Source organism: Nematolebias whitei, chromosome 1 (assembly GCF_014905685.2).
Source record: "Nematolebias whitei isolate Nwh7 chromosome 1, NemWhi1, whole genome shotgun sequence".
Lineage (NCBI taxonomy): Eukaryota > Metazoa > Chordata > Actinopteri > Cyprinodontiformes > Rivulidae > Nematolebias > Nematolebias whitei.
In genome coordinates this window covers 58617411-58638334 of record NC_056498.1, presented here as the reverse complement: position 1 = coordinate 58638334, position 20924 = coordinate 58617411, and the positions used below count along the sequence as shown (strand labels likewise).

The 20924-nt window shown below is 40.0% G+C and overlaps 1 protein-coding gene across 1 annotated transcript in view; it reads left to right on the top strand.

Annotated features, from left to right (window-relative positions):
• Nucleotides 1-20924, top strand: part of camkmt (calmodulin-lysine N-methyltransferase) — a 133033-nt gene that overhangs the window by 110481 nt on the left and 1628 nt on the right. The window contains exons 9-10 of the mRNA XM_037697436.1: nt 7258-7321; nt 9264-9395. Of these exons, the coding sequence (XP_037553364.1) occupies nt 7258-7321; nt 9264-9395 (196 nt within the window). The remainder of the gene's footprint in view (nt 1-7257; nt 7322-9263; nt 9396-20924) is intronic.

Sequence of the window (20924 nt, the reverse complement as noted above, 5' to 3'; positions counted from 1 at the left end):
TATATATATGTATATATTTATATATGTATGTACTAAAACAAACTACTACTTGATGCTTGTACTGCTATTCCTTCTTTGCGGTTTTTCACTTATCGTGGGGCTTCAGGGTACGGATCCCTCACAATAAACGAGGGAGTACTGGTACAGAAGTGCCTTAAATGTAAATTGAACGCGTGTGACAGAGTTTTCATATGAGGCATTCCTTCATATTTTAGGTGAGGTCCACCTGACAGTCTCCAATGTGGGCAGTGAAGTTAAATCTTTTCGAAGGCAACACATTTTGTAGTTTCACAAACAGAGAGGAAAATCAGCTTGCATACGAATGTGCATTTATCTGCACAAGTGTGCACAAAGTGTGCTAAGTGCTGCATTAGCAAATGGCGTTATCATTATTTTAATGTCATAGTCATTACAGGTAATAGTCAGGTACAACACCCATAGAGAGAAGGAGAGCAAGCAGCTAATAGAGGATATTTTACAGCAGTCTGGTGCAGATGTGTGTGACGGACAGAAACAGGAAGTTGCACATGAAGTTTTGATATTGCAGATTTTTATTTTTTGCATTTATCGCAGCAGAGATCCACGTGTAGTCATAGGTTTGTATGTGTGTGTGTGTGAGAGAGACAAAAGTTTTTCTGTGACGCTGCTGCCTTTCCTGCGTGTAAATGTGGGTGAGCGATTGTGTGATGATTGCTGTGCTGGTGGTTGAAGAGTGGCTACTGACGAATTAAGGGGGAAGTCATTGTGATGATCACCATCGAAAAGGTCAACAGCATCGAATTCCACTCCAATTAATTACAGCTCCTACCAGTTACAGTGGACGCACCGCTGAGGGGAGAGCAGAGAAGGAGCGAGAAGGAAGAGTGGTGTAATGTTGTCTCTCAGCTGCCAGTTTTGTGCCATCTGCTTAAGATGTTTTGGTCATTTTTGATAAGAGCGTGTTTGCAAAAATTGCTAAGAGTGGACTTCGCCGTTTTGGGGATTAACAGAATTCTAATGCATTCTTGAAATGTACGGAATTAGTTTTTAGTGTTTTCCGGGTCAGGGATAAAATGGTATTAAAAAAAAGATGCATGGAAAAAAAACAAGTGTTCCCAGACACTCTTGCTAAAAATAAACAAAAATACATTTCTCAAAGTTGTTCAAATGACAAAGTTATTCTTCTTAACTTGAAAAAAAAAATGTAGCCACCACAATGTCGTCTTTATCTTCCTTTTATTTAACCTTTATTTATACAGGTAGTCTTATTGCATCACGAGGACTCATTTTCAAGAGACCTGTTTGGGAGTAGATGCTGGGAGTTAAGGGTCTTGCTCAAGGACCCAGAGTGGGGCAAAGGAGGGTGGCGGCAGATGTGGTTATTTCACCTTTTCCACATTTTGATGTTGTCAGTCTGGGGAGTTGAACCGGTGACCTTCTGATCACAGGCCCACCTTCTCTATCATCTGCGCCACCACTCTCCCATTTCATCTCCATGATTGCTTATTTACAATAATAAATACATAAATCAGTCTTTGTTGTTGGACACACCTTTTCTATTTATATTGTCATAAAAAATACAACAATATTAATTAGGGGCGGTACGGTGGCTCAGCTGGTAAAGCTGTTGCCTCTCAGCGAGAAGGTTGGTAGTTCAAATCCCGGCCGGGGACCTTTCTGGGTTGAGTTTTCATGTTCTCTCCGTGCATGTGTGGGTTTTCTCTGGGTACAGTACTCCATTCTCTATGTGTCCCTGTGATGGACTTGAGACCTGTCCAGGGTGTCCCCTACCTCTCGCACAGTGACTGCTGGATATGGGCTCCAGTGACCCCTGTGACCCGAAAAGAAAGTAGCAGGTAAAGATAATGGATGGATGGATGAATATTAATTTAAATGACAAGCTTATAGACTTATACGTCGTCTGTTCAACTCCCACAACCGACAACATCAAAATGTGGGTGGAAAAGGTGAATCACCCACACCTGACTCCACCCTCATTGTCCCCACTTTGGGCCCTTGAGCAAGTCCCTCAACCCCAACATCTGCTCCTCTAGGCACCCTAGATGGCAGCTCTCTGCTCCACACAGAGGGCTGTGGTAGCTCGGTGGTCTGTGGTTGTGTCAGGAAGGGCATCCGGCGTAAAAACAACTGTCGATTCTTCATGTGAATTCACTGTGGCAACCCCTGAAGAAGGGAGCAGCCGAAAGAAGAAGAAGAAAAAAACAAGCTTAAAGATGTCCGTTAGCATTATGTGTTAATAATGAATCTCTAGCCCGATGTCTGGCAAACTGATTAAATTATAGCATTTTGTGTTTGGTAAGGTTGGTAGGTGGTGGCAGCCATATTTAATAGAGATGACTCTAAAACTTAATCAGCTGTAGTCAAGTGATTAAAAAATGATTACTTTCTGAGATCTTCTTTAAAATTCATCTGGACACAGGCAGTTACAGGACTGCTGGCTAATAATAGTTTTGTATAAGCATGCACTTAATAAACTACACCTTTGTATAATATTATTATATTATAGTAACAAAACAGTTCTTTGACACAACAAATGACAAAAAAATGTACAGAAAATCTGAAAGTTTGTGTGTGAAAAGTTTGCATTTTAAATTTAAAAAGTGTAGGAAAGCTGCAAAAACGGTTAAACCTCAAATTAAAAACATCAGGAAACAAACATTTTGAACATAACAATGAAAATAACTTTGAATTGTAGATGCAATCCAACCCAAGAGGTGAAAACAATTATAGCTCATACCTTAACTATTAAACTTCCTGTTGGGAAATAGGGCTCAGTTGCTGATGTCATTAGTTTCACCAGTCTGACCTCTTCGACCTTGAAAATATGTTCACGTTTGTGTAAGAGGACAAATATAGAAGCAATACTCCCTCACACGTTTGCTTCGTCCTTTGACCTCCGCTCAGTTTTGACTGGAGTTCACCGGGCTCCTCTGGGTGGGGCGGGGTGTCACTGCGAGACAATAGTCCTCTGACTGTCTGGGTGCATTGGAAGTGACCTTAGAGAGGAAGAGCAGCTAATCTGGAGGAGTATTACCCTTAAACTCAGTGTGTGACAGACAGACGTTCCACTGTACGGTTAAGTCTATAATAATTATGAAACTTGATTCAGTAATAAAATATTAGTATTAGTATAGTATAAGGTATTATAAGGAAAAGTACAGAGTAGGAATTAATTTGTGAAATGGGACATTTTTCAGTAGCATAACTTTATGAAAATATTGGGACCACATGAAAAAGGTTAAGATATGAAGTAAATACAAATACAGTAGTCCCTCGTTTATTGCGGGGGATCCGTACCTTGAAGCCCCGCGATAAGTGAAAAACCATGAAGTAGGAATAGTACTAAGTAGTAGTTTATTTTAGTATATATATATATATATATATGAAGGCGTTCTAAACACTTTCCACACTCTTGCAATATTCTAAAGAATGTTTCTAAAGTTTAAATGCCCTAAAAAAAGCACAGAATGTCATGAATTCAGCTCCCTGCCTCCTCTGCTCTTTGCCACCTGCAAGTGATCTTGGCCACGCCCACTTCTCCGCTCTGCATGGAGATCAGCTGATCAGCTGCAGCAGGAAGTTTATCCTGCAGTATGGGCTGCACAAAGCTGCAGGAGGAAGCTTTTTTGCAGCTCTGGGCTGTACAAATGTGCAGCAGGTGCTAAATAATTTAAAATAATTCATTTTAAATAAAAATTCATGCCAATCGTGCGGCTCATCCATCAATCAGCCAGTTGTGTGTCATGTCCAATCTTATTTGAAAAACCACGATAGAGTGAGTCTGCGATAAATGAACCGCTAAGCAGCGAGGGACTACTGTACTTCTTAAACGATAGTTTATGCTTAATGGAAATTATGATTTATCTGATATTAATGAGGCAATTTGTATTTATTTGTATCTTTTCACATATCGAATTAGTTTATTTAATGCAAATTTGTTTTATGTACTTTTCTAAACGTCAAGCTTGAGTGAGCACTCATATATTTAACGTGACAATAGACTGAAATGATAAAATATAACAATAATAACAATATATTATATATAAATACATTCATACCCATCTGCTCACAACAGACTCGTGTTCAGGCTGCTGTTTAATACACCATATTATATTATATTATTGTTTAGTGTATATCTTAGATCCTTGTATACTGTTTCTTTTCTATACATTATATTTTTTTACTATTTTTGGGTGTAACTGGGACCTTGAGTACACAATTTCATTCCACCTCATGTACCACATGTGATGTGAATGACAATAAAGAACCTTGAACCTTGAAAATTGTCAAGAAAAATGCAGTGAACTAACATAGATCAGCTTTAATTGAAATATTAAATATTTTGTGTATATTTGTACCTTTTTTGTTCTCTTCTACACAAATTAATTAAAAAAGTAAATACACATCTTTATAATAGTAACAATAATACATTATTTTCTATGCTGTATTAATAATTTAGATTAATTATGTGTCTGTTGTACTTCACTATTTCTATAAGTGTAATAATTATCTTTTATATCACAGTATGTTTGTCATATCAGCAGCGTTTCAATTTTCCTGATGAACCGTTGCCCCCTGTATGACACTCTGTCCTTCTCTTGGCCTCAGTGTGTGTGTGTGTGTGTGTGTTTCAGTTGTTACCTCCACCCAACGAGCTCACTTCCTTGTTTTCTTTGCCACTCACTTTTCCTGTGAATTGATATCTGTGGCAAAACAAACCAAAGAGAAACCTCTCACCTTTCAAGTCAAATAAACTTCACGCCTCTGTCTGCATTTGGAAGAATAATAAACTTTACATGTGTGCTCACACATCCTGGCTGGGGCAAGAGTTCATACAGGGGTGATTTTTGATATATTTCATTTTATATACAAGCGATGACGCAAAACGTAGGTTGTCGAGCTGCATTTGTTGAAGGTAAGTACATTTTTAACCGATGAAAGTACTTTAAAAATGCATCACTGCAAACGGGCGATTCTGTTCTGAGCATCTTTGATTCCTCTCTGGGATTAGAGGACTGATGATGATGATGGTGGGGTCCAGATTACTACCCCACTGGCCAGTTGGGACAGATGTGCAGGATTATTTCAAATCTGCATCATATTGTTGCATTTTAGTCAAATTACTCCACTTTCATCTGTGATAATAGGCACACACACACCGTTTATGTTCATAATGGATTGAATCTGTCGTTGTGGTTAGACAGACAAGTGTCATTAAGTTAAGAATGATTGGAGTCGATCTGGGCGGTGTGTGTGTTTTTGCATTTTGTCGCATTATGTCACAGTAAAGTTAATCCCTTTAACACATGATGGGTGTTTGCCTCCATTTTTGGGTCAAAGAGTATTGTTTATAGTAGGGCCTGTCTACATAGCACCACTAATATTACATAACACAACTGTTTTGGTATTAAAGCAGACAAAACTGTATTTTCTTGTAATGATTTCACATGTTCGTTTCATATGTTGCATTTGTTTTGTTTGTTTGTGACAGAATGTGTGACCATGTTTCAATTTTTGGTTTTGTGGCACTTTTTTTCTTAAAAAAAAATTAAACAGTAAAATAAAAATGGCATTCATAAATAGGCGCAGGTGACGGACATCTTTCAGCGTCGTCAGCTTTACACAACAATCTGTGTCCTCATTTACCCATTCATACAGCACTCGACTAGATCTCTACAAAGCTAATTGAACACGTCATTCTAAAAAGAATAATCAGAGCTTTATCACATTCACACACCGATGGGACACACATCGGAGGCAATGAGGGGTTCAGTGTCTTGCTCAGGGACACTTCGGCATGTGACTGCTGGTGGATTCAAACCCCCAACTCTTGCACTGGATGACTACTGCTCTATCCACTCAGCCACAGTCGCCCAGATTAGAAATTTGATGTGGGGAAAGTATATATGGTATTAATGAGGTCCTATAGTCTCAGCAGATTTTGTTTTGTTTTGTTCGCCAAAAACCTTAATTATCTTTCTTTTTCGTTAAGCTTTTCCATTTTCATGAGTCTCCACAGCAATTCATCTTCCTCCATCCTTCTCTTCCACTGTGTCCTCTGTCCTCGCTCCAACTACCTCCATGTCCTCTCTAGCTGCTTCCATGTATCGCCTCTTTGTCTTTTTCCTGGCAGCTGCATTTCTAACATCCTTCTACCAGTATACCCACTGTCCCTCCTCTGGACATGTTCAAACCATCTCAGTCTGGCCTCTCTAACTTTATCTCCCAGTTGTTCAACCTGTGCTGTACCTCTGATGATCTCATTCGTATCCATCCTTGTCACTCCTAAGGAGAACTTCAACATTTGACCCCGATGATGGACCTGTAATAATGAAGATTGTTTCATGATGTTTTTTCTGTTGTCCTTAAGATGAGTTTAAAAGATTGTCATATAATTAAGTTGGGATGTTTTAGGTCTTGTTGTAACTTGTAACTAATCAAGGGAGTAGAGAAGAGAAATGCCTTTTTCCTGTTCTCCATACTTACTGATGAATTGCTCAAAGTAATTAAGGTTTGGCACCGTGGGCTATACCTGCTGTCAGGCAACAACTTTGTATTTCCATTTTTTATCAGTTTCATGCTTTTTTCACATAAATCAACTGGACTGGTTACAATTCACATCTGTCTGTCGTTGTCTGGATGACTAACTAATGAAAAATGTCATAAATAGCATTTGAATACATGACTGCAGTTTATTTAAATGAAAAGAAAGATGTTTTTTACTGAAAAGCTGCATAGGGATACAAGGGTTTAAGTGCAAAAGCACCTATAGTCAAAAAGTACATGATATCCAACCAGTCTTTAGAAGTAATATGATGCACTGTATGTTAAATTTAATTTTTTTTAATTCATTTTGTGTATTAGTTTAAATTTTGTGTTGTGTTTGATGTTTTCAATCCTACATCTTACTGCAGGTATTTTCCCACTATATGTTAATGTTTTTAATTATTTGATGAATAAACATGCACATTTCTGTACATGCATGCATTTATTTGTTCCCTACAGGTGCATGATATTTAATTTTTTCGTGTTGTTCTTCATTCCGCTCTGTGCCTGGACTGCAGGCTGATGCGAATGCTCGTGGAAACTCAGACGCAAACAAAAAAGAAAAAAAACCATCTTGGTCATGCAAATTGTTTTTCTCCTTCTCCTGTCGCTGGATTTATTCGTAAACAAAAGAAAATAAATAGCGTGCTGCTTTATCTGGCCCTGCCATCGTAACAATGCATTCTAACCTGAGCCTCATCTCCCCCTCAGTTTGTTTCTGGACCAGTACAGAGCCAGCCTGGTTGATGCCATAAGGAGATTACTGCGACCCAATGTAAGTGTGCGTGTGTGTGTGTGTGTGTCTACTGTATACATCTCTGCTTATCCTCTTCCTATAATTCACCTCTCCCTCATCTCACTCATAATTAGGCTTTCCCCTAAAAAGCCTACACTCATTAATAGTCTGACAGGATTAATATCATGTAATGCTTTAATGCTTATTATAGGCAACCTGAATGCATCGCTCTGATCTTGCTCTCTCTCTTCTTTGCCTTCCCCTTAATCATAAATCCAAGGCAACTTCTCCCTTTTGGCCTCGTGATAAGACCCCATGCTGTGACAGTCAAAGCAAATACGGGGGGAAAAGCAAAAGGCTTGAAGAGATAGGCTTGAGATTTCTATTCATCTGAGGGAAGAGGGGTGCGTTTAAGTACACGGGCCAAACTGTTAGAGCGGAGCTCAGTTTATGGAAATCCAACTGAAGGGAAGGAGATAAGGAACTGAGGAAGGGAAGGAGAGAAGCAACAAAACAAGGCCATGGTGTAAGACTTATTCAGTGAGTTTCAAAGGTAAATACTGAACAAAATGTACATAAAATCAGGCGTTGCTGTGAACCGTTCTCTCTAAAAGTGACTAAAATTTAAAGCAGCTCTGGTGACGGCTCTTTACGCGGTCCACCCCAGCGTTCTCTGCTTTTAGCAGACAGAATTCAGGACTTTGACTTTTTTTTTAGATTTTGTGTTAAAATTAAAGTTTTGACCATTGCTTCAGTGCCTTTGCTTGTATAGATAAAAATATTCTTATTTAAGAAAAAACACTACCTAATTATGATTCTGTAAAAAATTAATGGTACTTTTTCTCTACTTTTGTTTGCATTTGTGTGTTGATTAGAGCTACCAACTAAAACCTGAAGCAACTGGATGTAGATTTAAAAATGTAATATTACCCATCGACATTTTCCGTCTTTAATATCTTTTAATGTTTTGTGTGTTTGTCACAAAGAGCAGCAGTAACACCTGCAGCCTGAGTAAGTTTAGTTCAATGCAGAAGCTGCTGCGGTTTTAAAACTGAAAGCTGGTAAATGACTCGCGTGACATCTGGCTGTTGTCGTACAGCTGCATGTTAAGTCTCTTCGTGTCTCTCTCTTTAATCCAGTGGAGATAATTCGGGGGCTAATATGATTTGAGTGTCGGCCATCAGACTGTTGCTGCCACAACAAGCTTTGGCAAATATTTAATAATTTGCTAAGCTGATTAAACAATTAACAAAGCAATTACTTCTCCCGTCTAATGGCACTAATTTGTTGTTTCTGACAAAAGGTGGTCCATCCGCTGGGCTGGATCCCCTCATTCAGCTGATTAGTGCTAGACGGAATTTTATGTTTGTTTGCTTTTTCTCCTTTTAGACAGAGGAGAAAAAAATTCCAGCTGGATATACAGATGAATTATCATTTGTCAAACCGAGTGATCCTGCTGCGTTTACTCCCTTTGTGTTCTTTTAGCCGGTGTTTGTGTCATTCTGCATTTCTTTGTGTGTTTCCTACATTTCTGGGCTCGTGTAAGCTTCTCGCTTTGCTTCGTTTAATTAAAACGACAAAAAAATAAAACATGATCAACATGAAATACAACGGAAAGCTGAAGGATTTCAAAGACACTTTGAACTTGTTAGTAAGCCTCTTAGTATTCGCTGGATGCCTGTGATATGTCTGGGATGCATGTACACACACACTCACAATGTCTCATATCATTGTCTTTTTTTCCTTGCAAACACACTATACCTATTTAAGAAGAAAAATAAATCACACAAATGTATATGTCTGTTTATTTAATTAAAGAAGGGGCTTCAACAGTCTTAAGTTTATTTTGAGATGTTTACAGCAACCAGAAACTAACTTTGTGACTTGGTTTGTGTGAACAAAGCAAAAGTTGCATAAAATCAGGTGCCATTTAATTTAAAAATACTGTTTTTGCTTCATTATCCTTTTTTGTTGGACTCAGGGCATGGCGTTGGTGTTCGCTCCACTGCGAGGTGAAACTCTGAGACTGTTTTGTGAGTTAGCCCAGCAGGCCGGACTGTGCGTTTCCCAACACCAGCAGTATGACGCTCAGGTCTGGGATGTTCACTTAAAGGTAAGAAATATGTTCAAGAAACAAAAGACTAATCCTGAATCCTGAAGGTTGTATCTTTCTGGGCTGTGACAAGTTGGCGAACAATTTTCATAATAGAGTCTCCTGAATGTTCTGCACGTTTTGTGGCAGAGGAAAGCAGCCCTGCCACTTGACTTTTAACCATATCCAAAAAGTTTGTGCAATAAATGTTCTCTTGAAATAGTCACAAAGATTGTGTAGATGTCTACAGCCCAGCTCATCTGAATTTTGCAATAGTGCACTAGCGCTCTCTGAAAATATCCAAGGCACATGTCCAGGTTTAAAATCAACATAGATCATGAATAATAATTATTGGGAAAACTGGTCCAGATCTGCATATCTTCATTTAAAAAGTGTGACAGTGAAATAATGTCCTCTGCAGAGAATACAGTTTTGCAACCCATGCACAGAAAACAGCCACGACTTTCACAACCTGGACACTCGATATACAGCTACACGTCCCGATGGTAGCATAGTCGCAAATATCAGAGTTCAATAAGATGATAATGGAAAATGCATGTATTTTCTTGCAATATGTCATCAACTAGTCCCCCAACTGCCACAGCATGGTGAGACTACACCTTAACAAGTTTAATTGAAGGTAACTGAAGTTATTTTTTTGATTCTTAAAGACTTTTCACTTCTCATCTACGTAGCTTTGTCAGTTTTAAACCGAAAGGTTTTTAGGTGTGAGCTTAGGATCCAAAACTTGGATGTGACATAAAACATCCATCATCTTTTACCCGCTTCTTTATTGTTTGGGTCACTGGTGCCCATGTCCAGCAGTCACTATGCAAGATGCGGGGTACACCCTGGACAAGTCTTCAGTCCATCACAGGGACACATAGAGGCAAACGAGACAAACAACCATTCGCCCTGTCACACCTACAATTTAGAGTTACCAATCAGCCTAACATGCATGTTTTTGGTCTGTGGGAGGAAACCGGTGTACCTGGAGAAAACCCACGCATGCACAGAGGCCAGGATTTGATCCGGCGACCTTCTCGCTGAGAGGCAGCAGCTCTACCAACTGCGTCAACGTGCCGCCTGACATAAAGCGTCTTCAAGAAAACAAAAATTCTGTTGCCGATGAATCAACTTGCTCTGAAGGTCTTGGATGGCTGAGAATCTATATTGTACGTTTCTACTTCCCTTACTCCTTTAAAGTTACTTCTAAGAGAAAACAAGAAGCAGAGGATTTTGCTTTTATTTGAAATTATTGCTGCTACCCCTTTATCTTTATTAACATTCTCAGAAAAAGATAATTTGCCTTGAAAAGGTGGATGCAATATGTCCATCATAAACATTGTAAAGTCAGCATTAATGAAACAATAAAACTGATCCATATTGTTTGATCTGCAGTGCTGCACTATTGTTTAATGTTTAGAGACATATTGAAGCAAAGGCAAGCCGTCTTAACTGGTCACTGTTCGAATGGGTGAACGAAGAAGAGAAACGGAGAGTGAAAAAAAAAAAATCAAACGGCGACAGAAAGCACATGAGTAGACTGTGTTAAAAGAAGTGGTGTCCAGCTGTTAACTCCATTACACACAGTGCTACAGAAGAACAGGACAGCGAGGAGTGGACTAAATTGTTGCACGTGTTCACCTACACTGGTGAGAGAATTGGACAGACTGGCCATTAAAGTACCTGTTAAAGTGGCTCAAACCTCAGTGAGGAAAATCTCACTCCTTTTCTCAGTCTCCTTCTTGACCATTTTTCCCCGATCAACTTTAGACGATCTCAAAACGCTTCGCACATTTTGTGGTGCACAAGGCTCACCGTCAACCATCTGCGCTGAACCCTATGTTTGTTGTTTTCCTGCCAGTACAGTGTTCATATAGCAGAAAGAAAAAAAAAATCACAATTAATTGCTTAGTCATGAATGGGCTCAGGTAAATAATCAATGATGTGTTTAACATTCATGACTTTTTTTTATCCTAATGTCCTCTGAGCTTCAGAGTTACTCAGGAGCCAATGATGTCCTCAGTGATGCTTGTCTGTGGCATCAGACAAACAACTTTAAGATTTAATTTACATTTACATTTGAGGTTTCACTGTGCAGCGCAACACAGATCATTCTGCAGAGAAAATGATAAAACGTTTACTTTTCATTTTTAAAGTCACTCATTGTCTTTTCATTCGAGTCCTAATGACTGAAGTCATTATTAATAGGCTTTCAAAGTTCATACGATAAAATACTTTAATGAGTTTTAAGTTTACCGGCATTTTAAAAACAATGAAACGTGTACAGTGGTCCCTTGATTATCGCAGGGGTTATATTCCAGATACCACCGCGATAGGTGAAAAACCACAAAGTAGGAACGCTATATTAGTTTATTATTTATATATATTTTAAGGCTTTATAAACTCTTCCCACTCTTGCAATGTTATAAACAATGTTATAAACTCTTAAACCTACGTAATTTTAACAACATATGTGTATGTACAGTACTGCAAAATTTTATGTGGGTACTCGCCAGTGAAGATACTACTGCAACTTGAAGGATGAGTTCAGCCTCAGAATTATTTGTGACTTTCCTGTCAGTTCTGTGAGCTTAATAGATAGATTTATTTGATTTAACCTTTATTTAACCAGGCAAGTCCCATTGAGATCTCTTTTGCAAGGGAGGCCTACGTCTGAAGGCAGCCTAACATGCATGTTTTTGGTCTGTGGGAGGAAACTGGAGTACCTGGAGACAACCCATGCAAGCACAAGAAGTACATGCAAACTCCACACAGAAAAACTCCAGGTCCAAATGGGGATTGAACCCAGGACTTTCTTGCTGTGAGGCAACAGTGCTAACCACTGATCCATCGTGCTGCCTAAGTCATTACGTCTAACTTTGAGTTGCAAAGCTATTTTTACTACATCGGTTTCTCTGCTAATGTTTGCTCTGTGCCATGTAGGTCCTTCGACTTGCCTTACAGTATAGGCTTATTGAAAGAAAACTACAAAATGGCAGCGCCTGTTCAAAGTATGTTTGGTTTGGTTTCTCCGCTAGTGTTTGCTCCCTCCATTGCTGTTCTTTGAATTTCAGCAGAAAGCAGCAGCCGGAAGCGCTCTTGGCTTCTGGGCTGTGTAGTTCTTTTGACTTGCATTACAGTATAGGCTTATTGAAAGAAAACTACAAAATGGCGGCGTCTGTCTGAAGTACCAGTAGTTATTTTTTTGGTTTTGTTTTGATTTTGTTTTTTGTCCCGCTCCTGTTCACTCCCGTTAACTTTTTATCCTGCACCATCCCAATCACGTGAGTAATATTAAAGTTAACAATAGTGTGTTGTGTACAATCTTACGTTGAAAATCCACGAAAGAGTGAGTCTGCAATTGTAAAACCATGAAGCATCGAGGGGCTACTGTAAATAGATTTAAGATTAGGTAGAAGATATTGCTGAAACTTTTTAATCCATGAGTTTTGTTTTTAGTACATTAATTGAATGAAATAACAAGCAGGCCAACCAGAAGTCAAGGTGATTGGGTAACAGACCAGGTTTTTATTACAAAGTGGTGGACGATGTTTGTATTACTGGGCTCTGGTTTTGTTTCGTCATTTTCACGATGAAGAATTTAAGCCAGTTCTCCTGTGTCCCTCTGACCATTTTGTCAAAATGTCTACAGGATACTATATGAAATAGGATTTCTCCTGGTATTACTAAAGTATTCTGATTCTAAATCTCTACAGAGAAATTGTTTACCAACGGTGTGCTAAAGCAAAAAATGAAAAATTTGGTCTGAAGTAATGTGGAACACAAAAAGTACCACCCTAACCCTTCTAATGCAAGAAGACTCTTAAACCATTTGGCTCACATTTGTAACTCAAACCATTTCTGTGTGACACACACACACACACACACACACACACACAGTCAGGTGTTGTGTAGATATCAGGATATGTTGAAGTGCCCCCTCACATCTAGAGATGATTAAGTCTCTTCTGCTTATCTTCTGATAGTGTGTGTTTCTGTGTGTGTGTGTCTGAGATGCTCGACTGACCATCCTAAATCCCAAACACACACTCATACTATGCTGTGAACACAACTGAGAAACGAGCTATATCACCCTTCTACACGGAGCAGACATCAGTCAGACAGCATGTTGGCGGAACATTATACACAAACACACAGCACATGATGATATCAGAGGGAAACATACACCATCTCTGTGCGCAGACACATGTGCACATCCAAATGAGCAGCTGCTGCTCATTTGCACAACAGATTAGCTTTTCTCTTTTTTACTTACTTTCAGCAGGAGAGATCCAACCTGAAGAAAAATGTACATCAGAGCCGACTGCAAACTACTGATTTTTCTCCCTGAGTCTTAAAAAATTGTTCTAAAACAATTGCACAACAACATTTAAGCTGTAATTTGTTTTAATAAAATTCCTCAAATGTTTAAATATCCAAAGTTTTAATGCAGATGATTCAGATTTAAAATCAACAGCTGTATACTGTATTATTAGGAAAATATGCATTATTGCATTGATGGTATTGACTGCAATAAATGTTTTATCTTCTCCTATCTTTCCCTGTCCTCTAGTGTTTTAGCATTGCAGCTGCTATAATTTAACTGGGTGACAGTTTAGCTGATATAAGTTTTTCGGATGATAGATGAAGGATGGATAAGTCTAGGAAATAAATCGTCAGTGGTACAGCACAGGTTGAACAACTGGGAGATAAAGTTAGAGGCCAGACTGAGATGGTCTGGACATGTCCAGAGGAGGGACAGTGGGTATATTGGTAGAAGGATGTTAGAAATGCAGCTGTCAGGAAAAAGACAAAGTGGAGATATATGGATGCAGTTAGGATACGGAGGTACAGTAGTTGGAGTGAGGACAGAGGATGCAGAGGACAGAGCAAGATGGAGGAGAATGACTCGCTGTGGCAACCCCTGAAGAGGGAAAAGCAGAAATGGACTGCTTGTATAGCGCCTTTCTATCTTATTTCAAGATACTCAAAGCGCTTTACACCACAATCTGTGTCCTCATTTACCCATTCATACAGCACTCTACTAAATCTCTACAAAGCTAAAGAAAGAAGATGACGGAAAAGGTTTCCTTTTATGAAGCATGATTCCAATCTTAAAACCTCACTAATTTTGGAACAAGAACCATGGCACTGTTTTAATATTAAAAAGTATAGAAAAAAAAAAAAGTTATCAGAATTATGCAATATATTGAAATTTTGTCATCGCACTATCAACATCATGAAAACATCTTTCACCTGTTCCTGCTCCAGGGGTCGCCACAGTGAGTCATCCTCCACCATCTCACTCGGTCCTCTGCATCCTCTGTCCTCACTCTACCTCCATGTCCTCTCTAACTGCATCCATCTCCTCATTGGACTTCCTTTTTGTCTTTTTCCTGGCAGCTTCATTTCTAACATCCTTCTACCAATATACCCACGGTCCCTCCTCTTGACATGTCTAAACCATCTCAGTCTGGCCTCTCTAACTATATCTCCCAGTTGTTAAACCTGTGTTGTACCTCTGATGAACTCATTCTTAATCTTATCCATCCTTGTCACTCCTAAGGAGAATCTCAACAGCTTCATTTCTGCCACTTAAAGTCCTTTCGCCTGACTTGTTGTCAGTGTCACTGTCTCCAGACCATTCAACATAGCTGGTCTCACCACTGTCTTGTAAACTTTTCCTTTGACCTTTACTGACACCCTTTTGTCACAAATCACTCCTGAAACTTTTCTCCATTCACTCCATCCTGCCTGGACTCTCTTTTTCACCTCTACCACACTCCCCATTTTCCTGGACAGTGGACCCCAAGTACTTGAAGTCCTGCACCTTTGTGACCTCTGCTCCTTATAGCTTCACTGTTTCACCAGCCTCCCATTCATTCACACACATTTACTCTGTCTTACTACGGCTGACTTTCATTCTTCTTTCAAGTGCATACCTCCACCTCTTTAAGTTCTCTTCCACCCATTCTCCACTCTCACCACAGATCACAATGTCATCTGCAAACATCATAGTCCACGGGGATTCCTGCCTGACCTCATTTGTTAGTCAGTCCATCATCAGAGCAAACATGAAGGCGCTCAGATCTGTTCCTTTATGCAACCCCACCTCCACGAAGCTATTTGTCACTCCTACAGCACATCTCACCATTGTCCTGCTGTCCTCATACATGTCCTGTACCAGTCTAACATACTTCTCTGCAACTCCAAATTTCCTCATGTAATACCACACCTCCTTTCTCGTCATCCTGTTGTATGCTTGTTCTAATTCCACAAAGATGCAATGAAGTTATATCTGATCCCTTCTGTACTTCTCTATCAGCATCTTCAAAGCAAAAATGGTGCTCTTTCTTGGTATAAAACCCAACTTCTGCTCGCAGATAGTCACCTCTTATCTAAGTCTATCTTCCACAACGCTCTCCCAGATCTTCATTGTGTGATTCATCACCTTAATTCCCCTGTAGCTGCTACCACTTTGTACACGACCCTTGTTCTTAAAAATGGGCACCAACACACTTCTTCTCCAATGGTCAGACATTATCTCCCTCAAATATGCCATTGAATTTTTGAGTCAAAAGCCTCATTGCCATGTCTCTTAGACATTTCCAGACCGCCACTTGTATGTCATCAAATCCTACTGCCTTCCACTTCTTCATTCTTTTCAGAGCTTTCCAAACTTAACCCTCACTAATCTTTTCCTCATCCTGGTCCACAGTTTCTATGACCTCTACTTTTCTATCTCTTTCTTTGTCTTCATTCATTAGCTCCTCAAAATACTCCTTCCGTCTTCCCATTACACTATCCTCATTTGGTAGATCATTGTCATTCCTATCTTTCAAAAGCCTAACCTGCTGCACATCCTTTCCAGGCTGATCTCACCAATCGTATAAGTCTTTCTCGCTCTCTTTAATGTCCAGCCTCCTATACAGCTTATCATACACCTTCTGCTTTGCCTTTGCTACCTCCCTCTTTGCTCTGTGTTGCATCTCCTTATATTCATGTCTCCTCTCTTCAGTCCTCTCACTGTCATATTTCTTCTTGGCTAACCTCTTTCTTTGAATAGCTTCCAGCATTTCACTATTCCTCCACCAGGTTTACTTATCTTTTCTCTGTCCAGATGACACACTAAGGTTGTTTTCACACCAGAAAGTCCGGTAGACTCGGTTCGGTTGGGGACCAATATTCATAACATTTTGTTTACGTTTGAGCTGTTGCGTTTGCATTCATACTGCACTGTTCAGTCGAGCCAACCTGTTCAAACCAACCTGTTCCCCCACTCGCCTGTGGTGGCACTGCACCAAGAACTACTGAAAGAAACGACACAAAACCCTCTGAAGACACTTCTTCTTCTTCTGGAAATAAAAATAAAAAAACGGAGTGGCATCAAGTTTTAGCAGTTTTAGGAGTTATGTTTTGTCATTTTTCAAAAATGGACTCAGCTTGAGCAGAAGATGAGGCAGAAGACCATGGAGAATGTTGTTTTTCACACAAGGCAGCTGTTGGCTCCATATAAGGTAAGAGAAATGCGTGTTTGTTTGCCCTGCGCTGTACTCCACTTCTTGCTTGTGCAGCGGGGCCCGGTCTGTTTACATTCACACTGTACTCGAACCGCGCTGGAGTTCTCTTCTACCGGACCGAGACCTAGGTTTTAGCCCGGGCCAGAGTTCACCTTTTTGTTCCGTGACAGAGTTCGATGGCACGTTCACACCTCCCCAAATGAACCGGACTTCCTAGGAAAACGAGGTAGAGTTTGATTAAAGCGGACTAAACAGGGCTGGTGTGAATGCACCCGAAGTACCTTCCTACCTGGCTCTCTTAATTACTGTTGCTGTAGTAGCCCAGTCATCTGGAAGCTCTTCCTTCCCACCCAATTCCTTTAACAACTCCTCTTTGAACTCCTCACAACATTCTTCTTTCCTCAGCTTCCACCGTTTGGTCTTCTTCTCTGATTTTATTTTTTCTCTTCTTCACAACAGCAGTCATATACACACAACCATCTGATGCTGTCTGACCATGCTCTCCCCTGCCCCAACCCCAGTCTCCCTCAGGTTTTCTCTTCTACACAGAATGTAGTCGACCTGCGTACTCCTTCCTCCACTCTTATAGGTCACTCTATGTTCCTTCCTCTTTTGGAAATAAGTGTTGACTACATCCTTTTCCATTCTCTTAGCAAAATCTGAAAGTTTCATAAAAGGAGACCACTGAGGATTTATTTGGTTGTTGTGGTCAGCAGCCACTCACTTGCATTTAAAAATTGTCAACGCTTTATGAAGAGGACATCATGATACAGCTGAAAGCCACAGAGTGATAAGACCAAATTATACCCCGTGAAGCTGATGGAAGCCTTCAATAAAAGCCAAACAAAAACTCACATTTAATGTAATTAAAATATGTAATTTCTTATGTATCACTGTGTTTTGAGGTTTTTTTCTTCATTTTCTTACACAAGCTCCTTCATTTGGCTCGGATGCTGTTAACTCTTGTAGCTGTGAAGAAAGCTAGAGTGATTTTTATTTCAAATACCCTGTCTGCCTTCATGTTTTTTTGTTTTGTTTTTTGCACGTTTATGTGTAGAGCAAGTTTTTTTTTAATTTTACCTATTCTTTTTAAATCTTTTCTCAGCCCCCAACTTGCAACTCTGCAGTTTTTTTAACCACACGCACACTTTCACCCTGTGACACACACTCTCAGAGGGGTCTTTATACAGCAAGCAGGCCGACCGATGTGCGGTGGGAGCGTAACCTGTGTGTGTGTGTGTGTGTGTTTGTTAGATTGTGGGTGTAAGGCTTGTGCTGGGACGGACAGACAGGGCCAGCACGTTATCCTCTTATCCCCACTGTTGTGCAGCTGGAGGGACTGCAAGCAGCCTGATAATGCCAGCACTATTTTCTAACCCGCCATCTTAATCTTGTTACTCAAATGGTTGTGAGGAGAGAGTCATGAATTTTAATTTTTCTCAAACTGACACGCACACATACACACTCACTCACACAAAGATACATCCCAGTCTCTCCCACATGTATAAATAGTATCCCCACTGAGTCGATGCACTCACATTTTCCTCAGATTTTTTTTCCTTCCCCTGTCTCCCAATTTGTTTCCCCTCAGCTGCCTGGCTACCCCCTTCCTCATTGCCTATTTCTCTGACAGTCCTTCCTTCTCCTTCCGCTCCTCTCTATCTTCCCATTTCTTACATCACTACCCACTTCTCTGTTTAGTCAAGCCTGTCCTTCTATCCCTTCCTCTAACCGTCTCTCCATCCACCCAACCTCTGATTCTCAGTTTCCTAATCCAGTTGAGAGAGAGACCCCCAGACCTCCAGTTCATCTATCCCTCCCTCCCTTGTGTCAGAGCCTTCCTTTGTTTTGTTTTCTTCTTTTTTCCCCATCATGTTCACTTTCTTTTCTTCACAGACAGGGCAAAGAGAAAAATAGAAAAAGAAAGGAAATTGAGAGGTAGAATGAGGGGAGACGAGGGCTGGGGTGAATGTGGCAATAAAATAAATGGCCTACACCTTAGAAAGAGGGGGAGAAAAAGAGAAAAGGTTTGGGGTGAGGGGAGTTGAGAGCCGATTTAGCCAGCCACCCATGAAGCTGATTAGGTAGCCTGCGATCAGGAGGAACAGCTTTGCTTGTTAAACTTTTCACCTCTATGAGCTTTCAGTCCTCACTGTGCAAGTCCCTCCTTCTCCTTCTTTATCCCTCCATCCTTCTATCTGTCTCTTCCTTCCTTGTTCCTTCTGCCTCCAAGTCTTTCAGTGTGAATGCTGGCCATGGCCCACAGATTTAACAACGGAGGCAGGCAGCTGCCCCTCCACACCCAGACGCCCCCCCGAGTCATCTGGTTTTCCTGTCTTTGCCACCCTCTCCCTCCTTCCCTCTGTCTCACCCTTTCATTCTGGAGGTCAGGGGTTCATTCACCGGCCGGTGCCTGAAGGGATGGCAACACCAAGATAACATGCATAAAGAGCAGAAATGGGAGGGATGAAAAGAACAAGGGCAGAGGAGTTTGTTCAAATTTGACTTAAAGGAGAGAAAAGTAGACCAAAATATGAGAGGAGATGATATGGTGTTTGGACTTAACAATTTTACAGCTCAAGGTGTGGCAAGAATGTGTGATACGATGTGAGAAAGGTGAGTCAAGGGAAAAGGTGAAGCTCAGATAGCCACTTAAATCTCTAACACCTTAAGTTCCAGCGTTCTGGGACACTCTGGCTTTGGAAGAAATTATCAAGACCTCAGTCCACTGTGTTCACTCTTCAATGTCTAAAAGCTTACAATCACTTTTATGTTTCTGAAATAAGAACTGAAGACATATTTTCAGTAGACGAACAAAAAGATCTTCATTGGTGGACTGACGGCTCTATGGTTGTATAAATCATTGGTACATGAAATATGTTTAGCTTCTGATCCACAAAAAAATCAAAACAGTGACTGTGACTTCTAATTCAGATTTTTCAGCCACATTCTTCTTAATTCCTCATCTGTATGTAGGAAACTATACCTCTTTTCACAGGAACTTTTTTGGTTTGTTTTGGGTCCATGTTCAAAACACTGTTGTTGTAGCCACTGATTTAATTTGGTCTGGTTGTTCGTGCAAACAACACAACAGGTACCTGAACTTCGCAAGGCTATTTTTGTAAACTTAATGGCTGTTAAATAAATGAGAACAAAACATAAACAGCATTTTATCTGATAAACCGAATGCAAATTACTTTAAAATAAACCACGGTCTGTGCTCCGCTATAGTTGACCAACGCTTACGTCTACTTCCGTTCTCAGACAGGACGTTGTAGGCCTACCCATAATCATTTATACAGTAGAGACCCCAGGAATAAGGTGGATACCCGATCATTCTTGATTTTATTTTGAATCCATTCAACTATTGAGTTGTTTTCAGCTGTGCTGTAATGCACCAGATGTATTGTTGTTCACATGTTTTCACTGAACTGACGTCACAGAATCAAACTGCGGACTAACTTTATTTTACTGTGTATTTCATGTAGGGCTGCAACTAATGATTATTTCAATAATCGATTAATTGGTTGATTGTTTTCTCAACTAATCAATGAATTACCCAAATAATAATAATAATAATAATAATAATTTCCACCTCTTTATTCTAAAATGTAACATTTGGCTGACATAGCAAATCATACGTTCTCTCCATGAGCTTTGTAAAATGTGTCCTTGAGGGAAGAGTGTAACCTGGATTAAAAGTGTGGATCATTGTAGTGAAGCCTTCATCTTCAACCATCGACAGAGGACTCGTGTCAGTAACAATCATGTTAAAGATGCTTTCAGTCAAGACCGCTGCTGTGGTGTGCATGATGTCTTTCCATCATGAAGGCTGTCATTGTTTGCTGCTGTTTTCTAGAATGAGAAAGACGGTATAGTATGTATTATAGTATGTATTATAGTATGTATTATAGTATGTATTATAGTATGTATTATAGTATAATTTACAGCAACTCAAGAAATGCCTTGTTTCACTTACACACACACACACACACACACACACACACACACACACACACACACA